Below are 18211 nucleotides of genomic sequence, written 5' to 3'. Positions count from 1 at the left end.
CACCTTTAGATCTGTCTTCATTTAATACTTATAATAAGAATTTCATAATTTATTTTTGACTTAGGAAACTACCCAATTGGCCTTTGATAGACAAGAAAGAAAAATGCTTCACCGACAAGAGTGTGGCTCTTAAATTATTGATGATTGCAAATATATTAATTAAAATGATAAAATAATTTATCAAATACATTGCTTCAGTTGTCGCTCCGAGGAACCCTAGTAATGAATTGAAACAATATTTTAATCCGATAAAGATAATCATGTTATATAAATTTGAAGTTTCCATCATCATGCCACTTCATTGTAAGGGTGTGGGCAGTCATGAAGGGTCTCGTTGCTTTGTCGTTGGTCATAGCCGCTGCTTCTGCAGCAGTTGATACGGAAAACCTTTCGGTTTTCGGATATCACCGGGTACGATTTTTATTTTATTTTTTATAAATACTTGCTTCTGTGCTGTTCTGGGAGCAAATAAAAAACATAGAAAACGTTCAGCTGCTTGTCTTCCCGGGCATGTCGTAAAAACCGACAGAGGGATTGTGTCCTCTAACATGATGGACTAATGTTATGGGCGATAAGCTGATTCCTTATCACCATAAGGTTCATCATATCCAGCTTACGACATCGTATCAACAATGGCTGCAAGTTGTCTTTGATTACTTGTGGCTCTGCCCACCCCATTAGGGATTACGGGCGTGAGTTTATGTATGTTTTATAAATACTTGTGTTTTTACCAAAAAACTAATTTTTAACGAGATATGATGACAAATGTGTTTTTTTTACTCTCTTTATTGCTGCGCTCTTGTCGGTGGAGTAATCGCCTTCATTATTCCATAGATAGGGCGTGTAGAACGGTGGTTGCCCCAATCGCCTTCTTTCCGCAGTACACCGACCAATTTCTCAATCGGTGATGTTCTAGCTAGAGTCCTACCAGAATCCATTTTTTTTTTACTACGGAACGAAAACTAAATTTCTCTGCTGCTCCAAGACCGGCAGCAACCCAGTCTTCTCGTGGCAAATGTTATATTCTATGACTGCGACTTATTTTAAAACGTCACATTGTCCATACTTACAGAGAATTGGGATCCCTCGAACAGCCCAGATCAAGAAATTTGAAGAATCCTTGCCTGAAGATGGACAACGCATCGTGGGTGGAGTTGTCACCGACATCTCGCAGACTCCTTACCAGGTACACACACGCACACGCACACACACACACTGTGAATTTACAATACAATAACTCTTAAGGGTGTTGGGATAATGATGGTAACTGAGAAAAAGACTAAATTATTTTGCGTTTTACACACACACACACACACACACACACACACACACACACACACACACACACACACACACACACACACACACACACACACACACACACACACACACACACACACACTGTGAATTTACAATACAATAACTCTTAAGGGTATTGGGATAATGATGGTAACTGAGAAAAAGACTAAATTATTTTACGTTTTGCGTTTTAAACGGAACCTTTTATATTTTTACCCGATCAATGAGAAAATAGGTAATTATCACGTTAAATCTGTACAACGCCATCTATATGTGTTTGGGAAACGTAGCCTGGAAAATCTATTTAAAAAAAAGAAAAGAAAAAAAAGCATAAAGTATAAAAAAAAAGGAAAAAAGAAAGAAAAAAAATAATAAAAAATAAAGATAAAGTATATTTGATTTGATTTGAAAGTCCTTCATTCATCGATCTATCTCTATTTGCCAGACGTATTTTTTGACGTGTTATTTTCTCATTACTCGGCTAAGTACCTACTTAAGTACTTACATAATTATTCCAAAATACAATATTATGGCAGAAGCGTATATAAAAATTATTGTTGCTTGATATTTGGATCATATATATGTATATAGAATTATGTTGCTTTTCTTTATTTTGATCAGAATAATAATGGGTGGAAGATGTAATTGTGCCTCGGTGTAATAAAAAAGGTCATAATTTATACCCAAAAACAAAGATACAACGTTATATCCATGAAATTAGAAGGTTAAACAACGGAAAATCAGTATAGCGCCATCTATCTATATTGTTTTTGAGGAACGTACCTTTTTTCCGATTTGCAAATTCGGGCAGGCAAAGGGAACTTAGCCCATACAGCCTGGTTTTTGGTCTAGAAAATTCCTCATTCAAATTATAAAGTAGGTAAAGATAGGAAAAAAGTAATAAATTATTATTTATTTTTAAAACTTTTTTTTAAAAGGTATTTTAATATTGCCATTATTGTGAACAGGCGGGCCTAATCATGGTGTTCCAATGGATATTTCAATCGTCGTGCGGTGGCTGTCTCATCTCTACCACGCGGGTGGTTACTGCTGGCCACTGTTACGATGATGGTGACATACAAGCCCAGCGGTTCACCGTTGTTCTGGGATCCAACAGGTTTGTAACTAATCTTCTAAGATGTTCACTCTACTCTTCCTCCACTCGAGTCGGCCTCAGCGGAGTCTCATATCCCTATTTTAAACGCGGTAAGAACCCGTTATTATGTGTTTTAATTTTACTTTTATATTTTAAGTGTGTTGTATTTTGTATGTATTATAGATTTTTTCTAAAATAAAGCTTTATTATTATAACATTATTTTCTTTCAATATGTCCACAGGCTTTTCAGTGGTGGTACCCGTATCGAATCGACAGACGTGGTGGCCCATCCGGCGTGGGACCCTAACACCATCCGCAACGACCTGGCGGTCATCAGGATACCAGCTGTCGCCACATCCAGTTAGTAAGCTGCTCTAACGGCCTAAGTAATAGTAAAAAAAAAAGTAACACTAACAGCCTCCGTGGTCCAGTGGTTGAGCGCTAGGCTCACGATCCGGAGGTCCCGGGTTCGAAACCCGATGGGGACATATCACAAAAATCACTTTGTGATCCCTAGTTTGGTTAGGACATTACAGGCTGATAACCTGATTCTCCGAAAGTAAGACCGAAAGGAAGGCACGTTAAGCCGTTGATCCCGGTTACTACTTACTGATGTAAGTGCGTAGTCGTTACATGAGTCATGTCAGGGGCCTATGGCGGCTCAATAGTAACCCTGACACCAGGGTTGTGAGGTGGATTACCCACCTCGTCAACCCACACGATAGAAGAAGTTAGTAAGCCACTTACTTAAACATAAGTTCTTCTCTCGTCTAGTTGTGAGAGTTGTTGTGAGATCGATTACTGCGACTATTGTGGTAGGTAACAAGAACAAGTAAAAAATAATTAATGATTAATTTTAAATATGTATAAATAAGTCCCCAACTCTGTCGCATTAGGTTAGCCTGTAAAGATAGTTGTTGTGAGTGAAATAAGTAAATCAGTAATCAGAATCATTTAGTCAACGTAATTATCATGGATAAACTTGTTGGAGGTCAATGTAACATTTTTGAATTTACGTCATTTCGCAACGTGTTATGGCTGAGGAGAAGAAATGACAAGAAACTGCAACAGCAACACATCTTTTGAAAACCAATGAGGGTATACATTACAAAAGTTATTTAATAACTAGAGAAACATATTCAATACCAGACATTTTTATCATTTAGGTATTAGTCATTAATCTCATAATAAGCTTTTTTACATAAAGTAAGCTTCACATGAGTTTTAAATTTATTTTCTGAGAAATTTAAAATATTATTTGGTATTTTATTGTAAAAACGTATACATAACCCCAAAAAAGATGAATTTGATTTAAAATAAAGTACTCGTTACCACAATAATCTCCGTTGAACTTCCTTGTTTAACTATTTTTTCCTTCGCGTCTTTCTCCGCTAAACGACAACTGCTGGAAAAAGCCACAAGATGGCGCCATCGTCGAGCTATTTGTTTTTTTTTAATACGATCAGATTTACGCAACCGCTAACACTTATAACGGCCTTCTCACCTTTCGCGGCGGTGGGCCTAAATACTGCACAAAGCGTGACATGCTTGCTTTTCAGATCAGCCCCGATAAATGGGAGGACCTGGCCAGTGACCGGAACAAGTGGAGGATGTCTTTAGCCGATGGATGCAAAGCACACGATAAAACCTGGTTCCAGATACTAGCCGACAAGCGCGAGAAACGACACGGAAGTGAGAGGGCCGATTTACCACCTGTACCATCTAATAACCCTCAACTACAATGCCAGTCGTGCGGCCGCTACTGTGGCTCTCGCATCGGACTTTACAGCCATTTTAAAAGCAGCTACAGAAACGCTGTTTGAATCATCTGATAAAGATGTAAAGGTCTGAAATGATGAACACTTATGAAAATACAAAATATCAATTTGCAGATGTAATCCAGCCTATAGCCTTGCCATCTGGAGCGGAGATCTCCAACACCTTCGCTGGAGAACATGGACTCGCTTCAGGATTCGGCTTCACTGGTAACAGTGAGTATTTTTTTCATTTACTACACGGGGTGTTTACTGTCGTGAGGTAGGCTAAACGAGAGCTCACGACAGCAAACACTCCCCATTAGAACCCCGACACCGAGGGTGGTATTAATAAACTAATGTCAGCTGAGGCTGCCCCCATGATCATGCTCAAGTTTTTAACCCCCGACGCAAAAACGACGGGGTGTTATAAGTTTGACGTGTCTTTGTAAATGTGTAGTGTCTGTCTGTGGCATCGTAGCTCCCAAGCGGATGATCCGATTTTAATGCGGTTTTTTTTATTTGAAAGGTATATCAGTCGAGAGTGTTCTTAGCTATATTTGGTGGAAATCGGTTGAGGTTATATAACAGTAGTTTTAGGCGGATGAGACGTTCGTTATGTAAAATTGACGATTCAAAGTGTAACTATGTTACCTATTGAATAAAGATATTTTTGAATTTGAATAACATTATTCTACTTAGTACCAAATGTCAAGACACAATTTCTTCCACAGACGCCGGTATCCCGGCCAACCAGCCCCTCTACTCCGTCGTCCTGCCCATCATCAGCAACGCAGAATGCGTGAGATTCTATGGAGGGTGGGTGACAGCGACCAACGTGTGCACCAGCGGCGTGGGGGGCAGAGGCACCTGCCACGGAGACTCCGGTGGGCCGCTCGCTGTGGTCAGCAATGGCAGGAGGGTTCTTGTAAGTTTGCTTTCGAAGTACTTAACGACACTGGCCCTCAGCTCTCCCCATATGTCCAGGGTTGATGTAATTAACCTCACAACCCACACGATAGAAGAAGACTTAATTGCAAAATCATAAAATCATAAAATAAAAAATAAAAAAAATATCAAAATTAACACAGCGGTTTGTCTACTTACTATGTGTTATGTGTGGGTGGGTACTGGGTACCTATGACACCCAGGTTAAAATGGTCACATCGTAACAATTCATCTAAGAAAGCAATATTGCTATTTGACAGTTGTTTGCATTGCGCACTTACTTTTATATGCGCAAATGTCAAATTGCAATATTGCTTTCTCAGATGAATTGCTTCGATGTGGCCATTTTAACCCCCTGTTCCTAAGCATGTGTTTTTATATTTCGCAGGTTGGTGTGACGTCATTCGGATCCTGGAACGGATGCGAGGCCGGTGACCCGGCGTCTTTCGCCAGAGTTTCGTCTTTTGTTTCGTGGCTGAAGTCGGTCTAACGTCGGTGTTTGAGAGAAATATAAATAATAAATATTTATTATAAATTATTTTTTTTATTCCCTCTTGTCTCCCGCCCCGCAGTACTCTGTCTGACGCGAGTGGGATGACGCCCAGAGTAGTCTATTACAAAGCCATACTAGGACTCCTGTCCTCCGCCTCTGAATAGTACTGACAGTTACGGCTGCCCTATTTTTCCCAAAAAAAGTAGCATTAATGCTACACCGACAAGAGCGTGGCTCTTAAATTGATGATGATTTTTTTTATTACTAGAAAAAAAGTATTTTAAGAAAAAAAATAATAAAGAAAAAGTAAAAGTAGTAGTGGTTATTAGTAGTATTATTAGTGGAAGTATTTTATCTATCTAGATGATCCGGCGAAGTTCATAATCCAGTCTCGTATCCATTAGGCAACAATTAACTAGCAACACATACTGCTAAACATTGTACGACAACGTTGCACAACAGCGCGCAACATTGCCAGTTGTTTGCTTAGAAAACACATAATAACGGGTTCTTACTGCGTTTAAATCAGGGACATGAGACTCCCGATATTTCGACACTGTTGCAAGTGCCATGATCACGGGATGACTGATGAGATCGGATTGGAGTAGGTAGATCCATTTTCTACGGGCACACATATCTGTCTACCCTCTTTCTTTGCCGCTTGTTTATGTATTCGATATCGGAATATTCGGAACCATCTGAACTCGCACAAAACTCACTACGACAAACCGCACTCACTGTGTCCTCACGTTTTGTCACCACATTAGGACGTTTTAAGCTTTTTACAACATTTAGGAACTGATTTGTGATATCTCAAACAGTCTCCGTGGTCTAGTGGTTAGAACGTTAGGCTCACGATCTGGAGGTCCGGGTTCGATTCCCGATGGGGACATTGTCGAAATCACTTTGTGAGACTGTACTTTGTTTCGTAAGGACTTTTCAGGCTTGAATCACCTGATTGTCCGAAAAAGTAAGATGATTCCGTGCTTCGGAGGGCACGTTAAGCCGTTGGTACTACAAACCGCACTCACTGTGTCCTCACGTTTTGTCACCACATTAAGCCGTTTTAAGCTTTTTACAACACCTACCACGCCCGCGCGCACGCGCTGTTTAATAACCGCGTAAACTTAAAACAATGCTTAGAAAACATCGTTATTTGAGCATCAATTGGGTCGTGTACTATGTTCAAGATAAATTATGAAATTCTGATTACTAAATAAACACAAATGTGAAACTAACGAAAAGCATTTTCTTTATTTTATTTAACTTAGTTATGAATTTTAATCAAGAAAAACGTAATAATAAGTTCGACATTTTATTACGTTTTTCTATGACGTCACAGTGTGCGTTTTCATACAAATTCCATAGTAATTTCGTGTTTTGACGTTTAGTAAAAAGTAACTGATTTGACTAGTTGGAAACTAGCCTATTGTTGTCGAGTGGAGACATGACGCTCAATACTTATATGTTTTTGTAGGCGTTTTTGATCTATTACAGAAATAACATGTGACCACGAGGTCTTAAGTGCAACCAGTTAATTTATTACACTTTTGCAGCTTATATACCTATGTTATATTAAAATACACATTTTGTTTTACAGTATTTATTTCAAGATGAAAGTAATTTCAAATGTAAGTACTTACTTACAAAAGGATTTCAAACATTGTATTAAATTAATTAAATGGATTTTTTTAATAAATGGAGTTTTATCTTCGAGGGCTTCGTTTTTGGACATCTGAAAAGAAAAAGCTTAAATAAGTACAAGACGGAAAGATGAGCCCTCAGTGCTCCCCATTTGTCCGGCCAAGTAGGCTACGTTCATCAAAAACAATATAGATGGCGCTGTACAGATTTTCCTTCGTGTAACCTTCTAATTTCATGGATATGTCGGGGCCAGATCGTAAAATTGATCATTTCATGATGTGGTCGTCCATTTCATGAAATGGTTATATTTCATGAAATAGAATATCATTCGTTGGCCACATCATGATGTAGTTTGGCCAGATCAATGATCATAAAACGTTTAACGATATGAGCAACTAAGCTAAATGCATGATTACTTCATGATATGGCCAAACGTGTGCAATCATATCGTAAAAATCACCAAAATGTCAATATTATATGACCATTTCATGAAATAATCGAGCACATCATGAAATGATCAATTCTATGATCTGGCCGCGACAGATACATGGATAACAGACAATGCATCTTTTTTGCTTGTTTTTGGGTGTAAATAATGACCCTTTTTATTAGGTACACACAGACACAATTAAGTACATCTTAGCAGCAACATAATTCTATTCATAATGTAATCTAAAATATCAAGCAACATTACATTTATATTATGTTTCCGCCGACACATTTTATTTTTGAATAATGATAAGTACAGTCATGAGAAATATCATGTACCCACTTTAGAACACTGTCGCACTATCATATTTGACATTTAATGAGACTTAAGTTTTAACTTGTCAAAAAACTTAATGTGACAAAGTTTCAAAGTGTACCTATACAGATTAGTACTCTTGACCGTAGGTACCAGAGTAATGGTAGGTAAGGCTATATAGGTACCTACGTTCGTTATGTAAAAATTGACGATTCAAAATGTAACTGTTACCTATTGAGTAAAGATATTGTTGAACTTTAATTGTATAAATATATTTTGAAGAAATTATGAACTTTTAATAAAAGATTTACATACAGTTTTAATGATTTTTATATATGTGACGAGTAATAGTAATTAAATACATTAGTCAGTAATTCACTTAACTTTGAATAATAAAATTTACGTCCTTGGAATGTTGGAGATACCAATTTAATGGTAACACTTACGTCATCAAACGGCTAGCAATGGCGGCTTGTCATAGGATTGACCATACACCTGGTTTTGTTATACCATGAATTTAACGATAATATAAGTATTGTTGATGATATGACTTACCGGTTTTTCGGTTTTTAAAGACTACCAGTTAATCCGGACGCCGTTTGAAGTGCACCTTTTGCTGCGCCTACGCCAGTACCTTTAAAACAAACACCAAAACTCTATAGATATAGATAGATAGGTAGATATTGGCCCCGATTCCTGCAAACACCGCCTAATTTTATTTTAAGTTATATCCGTCATTTTCATATCCGTCGAAAAGGAAAGGGACGGATGATTCACAGCTCTTAATTTTAGGAAGAATGATTGTCTGACGTAAAATTTTTAGACGGTTGGTTTAGATTTGTGCTTAAAATTGACGTGTGTTCCATAAATTTTATGCTTGTCAATTACCCGTCCCTTTCCTTTTCGGCGGATAAGAAAATGACAGATATAACTTAAAATAAAATTAGATGGTATTTACAGGAATTAGCACCATTGAAAGGATTTACTTACAATTTCAATAATGTTTGTGTATGTGACAAGTAATAGTAATTAAATACGTCAGTCAGTAACTCACTTAATTTTCAATTATAAAATTTGCGTCCTTGGAAAGTTGGAGTTACTCATTTAATGGTAACACTTACGTCATCAATGGGCTAGCAATGGCGGCTTTTCATAGGGTCTTCTATACCATGTTGACATTGAGATAAAAACGAAGCAAACTAATTGGTTCCTAAAATATGCGCTAGATGGCGTTTGTCCGTGACAAAATTCCTACCAAGTGGCTGTAATTGTCGATTATTATTGAATGATGGCGCCATCTGTTGTTTGTGAGCGGAACTAGCTGCTCTTTTTTTTTGACGTGACTTATTGTAGATTTGCCGGAAATGGCATTAACTACTTGGCCGAACAAATGGGGACCGCTGAGGGCTCTCACCCGGTACAAAATTTAAGACAACAGGCCTGATCGTGCCCAGTTGTTCGCGAATCGCGAACCTCGGCTCAGGGCGTCGCGTCGTCTGAGAGTTTTATATAAGTAAACCTTCAAATATTTGAAGGAATAATCGACTTTAGTCGGCCGATAGCGTTAAGTGCTGAATGAGGGACCGTCGACTACGCCGGCGGGGTCAGTATCTGGCCTCGCTGGTGGTGCGTATAAAACTTACCAAGAGCGCCTTTAGCTGCGCCGACGCCACCTGAAAAATGTAACATTACATGCGTATATGTATAACTCACATTTATTAGCACATACATAAACCCATACCTATTTTCCACCGGGGTAAGCAGAGGCTATGGAATTCCATTTGCTCCGACTATAGACGTAAGGTTGGTTTAAATATTTTTTTTTATTTTTTTTGTTTTTTTTTATTATGTTTTTTTTTAATTATTTTTTTTTTTTTGGTTTAAAACGAAAAAAACCGTTTAAAACCGATATCAACCATTGATTATGATTTAAATGTTGATTGTAATTGTATGTTGCACGACCTCTCTGTATTTGCATACCAATATTGTTTTGGTTAAATGTGTGAAACTTTAATTTAGTCACATAACAACCAATGTACCACATTTACGCAAATAAATAAATAAAAAAAAAATGATTTGATTTGATTCCAAAACCGCTGCTGTTACTGTTGATAATGGTGCTAATTCCTGTAAATACCATCTAATTTTATTTTAAGTTATATCTGTCATTTTCTTATCCGCCGAAAAGGAAAGGGACGGGTAATCGACAAGCATAAAATTTATGGAACACACGTCAATTTTAAGCACAAATCTAAACCAACCGTCTAAAAATTTTACGTCCGTCAAAAACCCGACACAGTTAAGTAGACAGCACGTCAAACGGATTGCAAACCAGCGACGTACCTTTTGATTCGCCCGGGTTATTCATTCATTTACTCATTCTTCCTAAAATTAAGAGCTGTGAATCATCCGTCCCTTTCCTTTTCGTCGGATATGAAAATGACGGATATAACTTAAAATAAAATTAGGCGGTGTCTGCAGGAATCGGGGCCAATGTAGTTATAATTAAGTTTTTCTTAATTATATTTTGCTGATTGGCCGCCTCTATGGCTAGAGTAATCGGGCCGTCGGGATCGTAACTTACGTCCATCGGACTTTTCAATACCGTCCCTGAGCGGTATTTTTTTTGTCTCTCTCATCACGTAGGTCGGCTGGAAGAAATCTCTTTGTTTAGAGATATTTTTTTTTTCTATTTTCCTTGCGTCTGTTTTATTGTGTATAAATAAATAATTATCCCACTGCGTTTAAGCCGGTACGATGAAATTGTTCTGTTTGAAACAGCCTCCGTGGTTTAAGGCTCATGATCTGGAGGTCCGGGTTTGATTCCCGATGGGGACATTGTCGAAATCACTTTGTGAGACTGTCCTTTGTTTGGTAAGGACGTGCCCAGTCTGACGGAGAAACAATAGTCAAACTTTATGGGACACATATACGTATACACGAATTTTAAAACATATACAAGAAAGATTACTGAACTATTGGCAATAGTTGACAGCGATTGAAATTTTTCAGGCTTGAATCATCTGATTGTCTGTAAAAATAAGATGATTCCGTGATTCGGAAGGCACGTTAAGCCGTTGGTCCCGGCTATTAGCCGTTAAAAGCAACTCCACGTACCCGCAGTGGAGCAGGGTGGTGGAGTATGCTTCATACCCCCTGTGGTTGATTGAGGGGAGGCCTGTGCCAAGCAGTGGGACGTATATAGGCTGTTTATGTTATGTTTAACTTACCTTGGGCTGTATTCAACGCAGTATCTACAGGAGATCCGCCACCTGAACCCCCAAGGAGGTCTGCACCTGGCAGGGCTGAAAAATGAGATTATGTGACATTTCCTGTGGTGTTCTTCTCTCGTGTGGGGTGTGAGGTGGATTACCAACCTCATCGACCCTGTGAGGGTTGCTATTGAGCTGCCAAAGGCCCCTCTGACAATTTACATAGTCATTACAGGCAATCCCAATTCGACTATGTTACGCAATTATACTTACTGAAATAAATATTATAAACTCATAGGATGGGTGACCACAAAAAAAAAATGTTTTCGTGCTTCGGAAGGCACGTTAAGCCGTCGGTCCCGGCTGCATTAGCAGTCGCTAATAACCACCAATCCGCACTGGGCCCGCGTGGTGGTTTAAGGCCCGATCTCCCTATCCATCCATAGGGAAGGCCCCGTGCCCCAGCAGTGGGGACGTTAATGGGCTGGTGATGATTATAAATAAACTCAAGAGTCTTACAACTAAGTCTGTGAATTTCGTTAACGAACACGTAAATAGATCGATGATCTATTGAGCCGCTAAAGGCCCCTGACATGGCTCATGTAGGTAACGACTATCTATATACATATATACTTACGACATTACAGGCTGATCACCTGATTGTCCAAAAAGTAAAATGATCCGTGCTTCGGAAGGCACGTTAAGCTATTGGTCCCGGTTACTAATTACTGATGTAAATTCTTAGTACATGAGTCATGTCAGGGGCCTTTGGCGGCTCAGTAATAACTACCTCGATCCAACCACCTCGATCAGCCGGAGGGGGTATGGAGCATACTCCACCATGCTTCTGCAGAATGGGTTGGTGGGAGGTATAAGTATTAAGTAAATTAAAATTAAAAAAAAAACGAGTAAGTTGATAATAACTTACCAGGAATGCATACGGCAAAGCCGATCTGAAATAAAATATTTAAATTCATGATTAAATAATATGTAAGTATTTTATTTAATACAGGGTGTTAGTGACATCGGAACGAAAACTTTGAGGGATGATTCAGACCATGATTCTGATTTGATTTGAAGTGGAATTTTCCATCGCAAAAGTATGGAACAGAAAATAATTTTAAAAAACGCAAACATTTTAATGAATTATCCGACAGGAAATTCCACTTGATATCAACTCAGAATCATGAGCTGAACCATCCCCCTCAGTATTCGTTACGATGTCACTAACACCCATACTTACTTGTACTTATAGCTATCGTATGTACTTGTGCGGGTGTAAGTGATATCGTAACAAATACTGAGGGGGACGATTCAGCTCATTATTCTGAGTTAATATCAAGTGGAATTTTCCATCGCAAAAATATAGAATTAAATATAATTTAAAAACCGAAAAATATCATGAATTTTGAAAATTCCACTTGATATTAACTCAAAATCATGAGAGCTGAATCATCCCTCTGTCACTAACAGCCTGTATAATACGGTCACGAGTACTAATATGTATACATTTCGAAACCACGTCACATTGACTTTTTTGCAAATGAAACCGTAAGTAAGTCTCATTAAATGTCAAATATGATAGTGCGACAGGGTACTAAAGTGGGTAAGTACATGATATTACTCAGGACTCTATGTAAGTAAAACAAAATAATGCTTACCAAGCAAATGAGCATCAGAGCGACTAATAACTTCATGTTTTCAGGTATCTTCGGTACTGAGACTAAGTGATACCACGCCACAGAAAAGTATCCCTTTTATACTAAATAATTACGCACATACAAATATTTATCTATATTTCTAACAATAGGCACCCAAAATATGTTTTGGTAGTTACTTGTAAAATTATTACGTACGTACAAATATTTATCTATATTTCTAACAATAGGCACCCAAAATATGTTTTGGTACTCGTAATAGACAATGACACATTATATGAGACTAGTTTTTACCCGCAGCTTCGCTCGCGTTAAATTCGGGGTAAGACGGTTTCCCTTTCCTTAATATACCAATTTTTAGCTTCTTACCTTAAAAACTGCGAAGTCTCATATAATTTAACCTCCTCTTTGAAGGGGTCGTGGGCAGATTTCCAAAAAAATTACATACTTAACATAACATAAACAGCCTATAAGTCCCACTGCTAAGCACAGGCCTCCGCTCAATCTCCTCAAGAGGGGATATGGAGCATACTCCACCACGCTGCTCCACTGCGAAAAAAAAATATATGCATGATTTTTTTGTTACTCTGTTACTGTTCCATACAAATTTCCACCCACCATTTTAGAGAAGTGGGGGTTAGAAAGAGACAAAATATTATCTTTGTCATTCTCCATCCCTTCAGCTATCTCCATTTAAAAATCACGTCAATTCGTCACTCATTTTTGCTTTGAAATACGGACAAGCAAACTTACAGACACAAACTTTCCAATTTATAATATTAGTATAGATTTCTTGAAAATATTTTTAAGTACTTTATTTGTTTTATGTACAGGACGACTGCTTCTATTTATTTATAAACTCACGCCTATTTCCCACCGGGGTAAGCAGAGACTATGGAATTCTATTTGCTTCGATCCTGACACACTTCTTTTGCTTCCTCCACATTCATCAATCGTTTCATACACGCACGCCGGTTCAGAGTAGATCGTACTGAACCTTGGAACTGGAAGTCAATAAAGCTAAATGTTTTTTTTTAATTTAGGCAAAGGAATTTCATAAAACATACTTACTCGTAAACTTATCACAAATTTAAGAGCTATGCTCTTCTCGGGGTAGCATTCTCCATGCTACTTTTTTAGGGAAAAATAGGGCAGTGGTTTCCCTCTTGCCTTTCCCGCGCAGTACTCTGTCTGACGCAAGTGGGATGGCACCCAGAGTCTATTACAAAGCCGTACTAGGGCTCCTGTCCTCCGCCTCTGAATAGTACTGACAGTTACTGCTGCCCTCTGTCAGGTTCCAGGTTACAGTCCCTGTGACTTGCCCCTTCCGTCCTGCATTGCCGTACCGATGGCTCCCATCTCCGCCTGTGCAACCGTTGAGGTCTTCACCCATATCGTATAGACTTATTATATTATCTTTAGTTTACTTTTAGGTATATATTTCTTGTTGCACCATCCCGCATCCAAGTTGTTAGTAAATGATTGTTTCCTGGGAGAAATTGCTCTAGAGCGAGAAGGCCGCCAAAATTGTACTGTGTTCATGTGTTATGTCTGATTGTTGAAATTTCTTTCTGTGCAATGAAGTATATTTGCATATATCATAAATTTATCATAATTAAAACACATATGTAATAACAGGTTCTTACCGCGTTTGAAATAAGTCGATTATTTTATATTTTATTACAAAGCTACTGGAAAAAACGCAAAAATAAGGATTAAAACTATACTACTAAAACTAAATTAAGAAGCTCAATTAAAAATGCGAATAAATATATAAGTAAGTATAAAAAAAAGTATAATAGTAGTATAGTAGTTTAAGAATATTTGTATTTTTTGTATTTTAATGCTACACCGACAAGAGCGTGGCTCTTAAATTGATGATGATGAAAGTATATTTGAACATTGTTTTAAGTTTACGCGGTTAATATCGGGAGTCTCATATCCCTGCTTTAAACGCGGTAAGAACCCGTTATTATGGATTTAAGTATGTGATTTAATTAAAGTGTATTTTGATTTGAAAAACACCCTTAGTATAAAATTGAACATCCTTGAGACTATTTATACGTTACTATATTTTTAATAGAACCTTCATCTGAAGGTTCATATATATTTAAAATATATATTTGTTTCTAGAATACCCGTTCGAAACGAATGACCATATTTTCTTACGCAATAGAAACGGCCATCTGTTTAAACTATACCTAAGTACGTGTTACACATAAGTACAGACATGAGCAATATCATGTACTTACCCACTTTAGAACCCTGTAGCACTATCATATTTGACATTTAATGAGACTTAAGGTTTAATTTGAGGAGCTCAGTGGCACAGCGGTAACGCGCTCGGTCTGCGATTGTTGAAGTTAAACTTTCGCAAATGCCGGTCATAGGATGGGTGACGACAAAAGAAAAAGTTTTCATTTCGAGCTCCTCCGTGCTTCGGAAGGCACGTTAAGCCGTGGGTCCCGGCTGCATTAGCAGTCGTTAATAAACACCAACCCGCACTGGGCCCGCGTGGTGGTTTAAGGCCCGATCTCCCTATCCATCCATAGGGAAGGCCCGTGCCCCAGCAGTGGGGACGTTAATGGGCTGGTGATGGTGATGACGGTTTAATTTGTCAAAAAAGTTAACGTGACATGGTTTCAACGTGTATACATAGATATTTGTACTCGTGACCGAACTTAGGTAAGCTTTCCGTCTAATCATGACATATGCAAGGTTGGTTTTCGCACAGGCAGGCGAGTCCCTCTCTACCCCATCGCTTACATGAATTTCAATTCATGAAATCCTTCGTGACGGCCTCCGTGGTCCAGTGGTTGAGCGTTAGGCTCACGATCCGGAGGTCCCAGGTTCGAATTCTAATCCCGGTGGGGAAACATCACATAAATTACTTTGTGATTGTTGGCAACCCCAACATTTTAGTTTTTTAATTATTATTTAAGCATGGCAATACCCAAAACAAACCGGCTACGCGCGTACAAAAGACGTTACGACGATAGTATATTTATCTCTTTTTAACTTATGACGGCTCATATGAGTGCGAAAGACAAAACCTATGTTTTTCTTTCTTCTTAAATACGCTCCGTCTATTCTTGACTTGGTCTTGGCATATATCTTTTTCTAACTGGTGAACAAATCTGAACAATACACGCGACTCCCTAAACTTCGGGCTTTTGTCTTATTTTAACAAGCATCGAAAGTTAAACATGGTCCTTCGAGCCGAAAAAAATGTAGGAGTTGCCAACAGTGATCCGTAGTTTGGTTAGGACTTTGCATCATCCTGAAGACATTATCTGATCGTCAAACACCGCCGCTTTGGAGGTGCTTTGTAGGGTGACGATCACGTGAACTTACCCGTTTTTTTTGACGTGACTTATTGTAGATTTGCCGCAGATGGCATTAATTACTTATCCGGACAAATGAAGAGCGCCGAGGACTCTCACCCGGTACAAAATTTAAGACAACAGGCCTGAGGGTGCCCAGTTGGGCGTGAACCTCTGCTCAGGGCGTCGTCTGAGAGGAAAAATATTTGAAAGAATTAATCGACTCTAGTGGGTCGATAGCGATAAGCGCTGAATGAGGGAAACTTTCTGGTGATGGTAACTTCTAGTTCAATACTACAATTATAAATAATAATTATTACTAACAGTAGCTTTTAAATACAGTCACTTTTACTAACATTGGATGTAATGTATTTTGATCCGAAATAAACATTTTTTTTTTATTTATGGCTCAACGCTCACTAGTTAGACTGTTGCGTCACCGAACAACATCTCCGTCCAGTGGTTGAGCGTTGGGCTCACGATTCGGAGATTCTGGGTTCGATTCTCGGTGGGGATATATCACAAAAATTACTTTGTTATCACCTGATTGTCCGAAAGTAAGATGATCCGTTACGGATGGCACATTAAGCCGTTGGTACCGATTACTACTAACTGATGTAACTAAGTAGTTACATGAGCCATGTCAGAGGCCTTTGGCGGCTCAATAGTAACCCTGACACCAGGGTTGATAGGGTTGGTACTCCACCTCACACACAACCCACACGATAGAAGAAGACCGGCCAGAATTCCCGGTACGGTCACGGGCATTAGGTAATATGTATACACTTTGGTACCATGTCACATTAACTTTTTTGACAAATTGAATTGTAAGTCTCACTAAATGTCAAATATGTTAGTGCGACAGAGTCCTAAAGTGGGTACATTATATTGCTCATGACTGTACATACCGAATTGCCTATTTTCTCCTTGCATGGATACTCACATACTTGTTCAATAAGATTAAATTTAAAGGTTAAACGAAAGCAACAAAATACAGCGCCATCTAAGTTTTTATTACGGAATATCGACTTGAAAAAAAAAGTGCTGGAAAGAGTTGAAGAAAAAAGAACCATATTGAAGACTATAGAGAACCGGAGAGGAAATATGATTGGCCACCTGATACGACACGATTCATTTATAACAAACATTATAGAAGGAAAAATTTAAGGGAAAAGAGGAAGGGGTAGACCTAGGTCTACCGCCAAAACCTTCACCGTTTTGGCGGGAAGAAGAGAGGAATGGCGATTACTCCACCGACAAGAGCGCAGCTCTTAAATAAAGGGAGATCGACTTGAAAGTCCTTCATTACTTAGATCAAAAATGAAACAGACAAATACTTTGTAAACAATTTATTGTTTTATGTTAATTCCATAAGTGACTTGTTCATGCTACTTCTGCCACCAGCCGCATGAGAATTATCTGTAAAAAAATAATAAGTATAAGTACTGAGGTCGATCCTCTTCTATCGTGTGGGTTGCGTGGTGGAATACCAACCTCATCAACCCTGGTGTCAGGGTTACTATTGAGCCGCCCAAGGCGTGACATGGCTCATGTAACGACGACTTACTTGCATCAGTAAGTAGCAACCGGGATCAACGGCTTAACTTGCCTTCCGAAGCACAGACCATCTTACTTTCGGACAATCTAGTGATCAGCCAGTAGGTAATGTCTATATGCATGTATGTAAGTATGCCTGCACTATCCCCCTCTATTATACAGAGTGTTGGTGACATCGTAACGAAAATCATTGAGGGTGATTCAGACCATGATTCTGAGTTGATATGGTTTGATTAATTCCCCTCAGTATTCGTTACGGTGTCATTAACACCCACACCTACTTGTATGGCTATCGTATGTACTTCTACGGGATGTAAGTTAATTATTCTGAGTTAATATCAAGTGGAATGAGGAGCTCGATGGCGCAGCGGTAAACGCGCTCGGTCTGCGATTGTTGAAGTTAAGCAACTTTCGCGAAGGCCAGTCATAGGATGGGTGACCACAAAAAAAATAAGTTTTCATCTCGAGCTCCTCCGTGCTT

The 18211-nt window shown here is 38.6% G+C and overlaps 2 protein-coding genes across 2 annotated transcripts in view; one reads left to right on the top strand and one right to left on the bottom strand.

Annotated features, from left to right (window-relative positions):
• The first annotated feature begins 252 nt into the window (after positions 1 to 252).
• LOC126379573 (brachyurin-like) lies at positions 253 to 5633 on the top strand. The gene is made up of 7 exons (XM_050028376.1): positions 253 to 411; positions 1073 to 1186; positions 2268 to 2416; positions 2638 to 2756; positions 4289 to 4387; positions 4885 to 5078; positions 5487 to 5633. Exons 1-7 carry the CDS (start codon positions 322 to 324, stop codon positions 5586 to 5588), a joined length of 867 nt encoding a protein of 288 aa, XP_049884333.1. The 5' UTR covers positions 253 to 321; the 3' UTR covers positions 5589 to 5633.
• Positions 5634 to 7178: 1545 nt separating this feature from the next.
• Positions 7179 to 18211, bottom strand: part of LOC126379432 (heat shock protein 70 B2-like) — a 54364-nt gene continuing 43331 nt past the window's right edge. Inside the window, exons 2-3 of the mRNA XM_050028188.1 lie at positions 8536 to 8614; positions 7179 to 7326 (exon numbers count right to left, since the gene is read on the bottom strand). The gene's annotated coding sequence lies outside the window, so the exon portion shown is untranslated. The remainder of the gene's footprint in view (positions 7327 to 8535; positions 8615 to 18211) is intronic.

This window comes from Pectinophora gossypiella, chromosome 29 (assembly GCF_024362695.1).
Source record: "Pectinophora gossypiella chromosome 29, ilPecGoss1.1, whole genome shotgun sequence".
NCBI lineage: Eukaryota > Metazoa > Arthropoda > Insecta > Lepidoptera > Gelechiidae > Pectinophora > Pectinophora gossypiella.
Note: the sequence above shows the minus strand (reverse complement) of the source record. Positions and strands in the feature narration are given on the sequence as shown.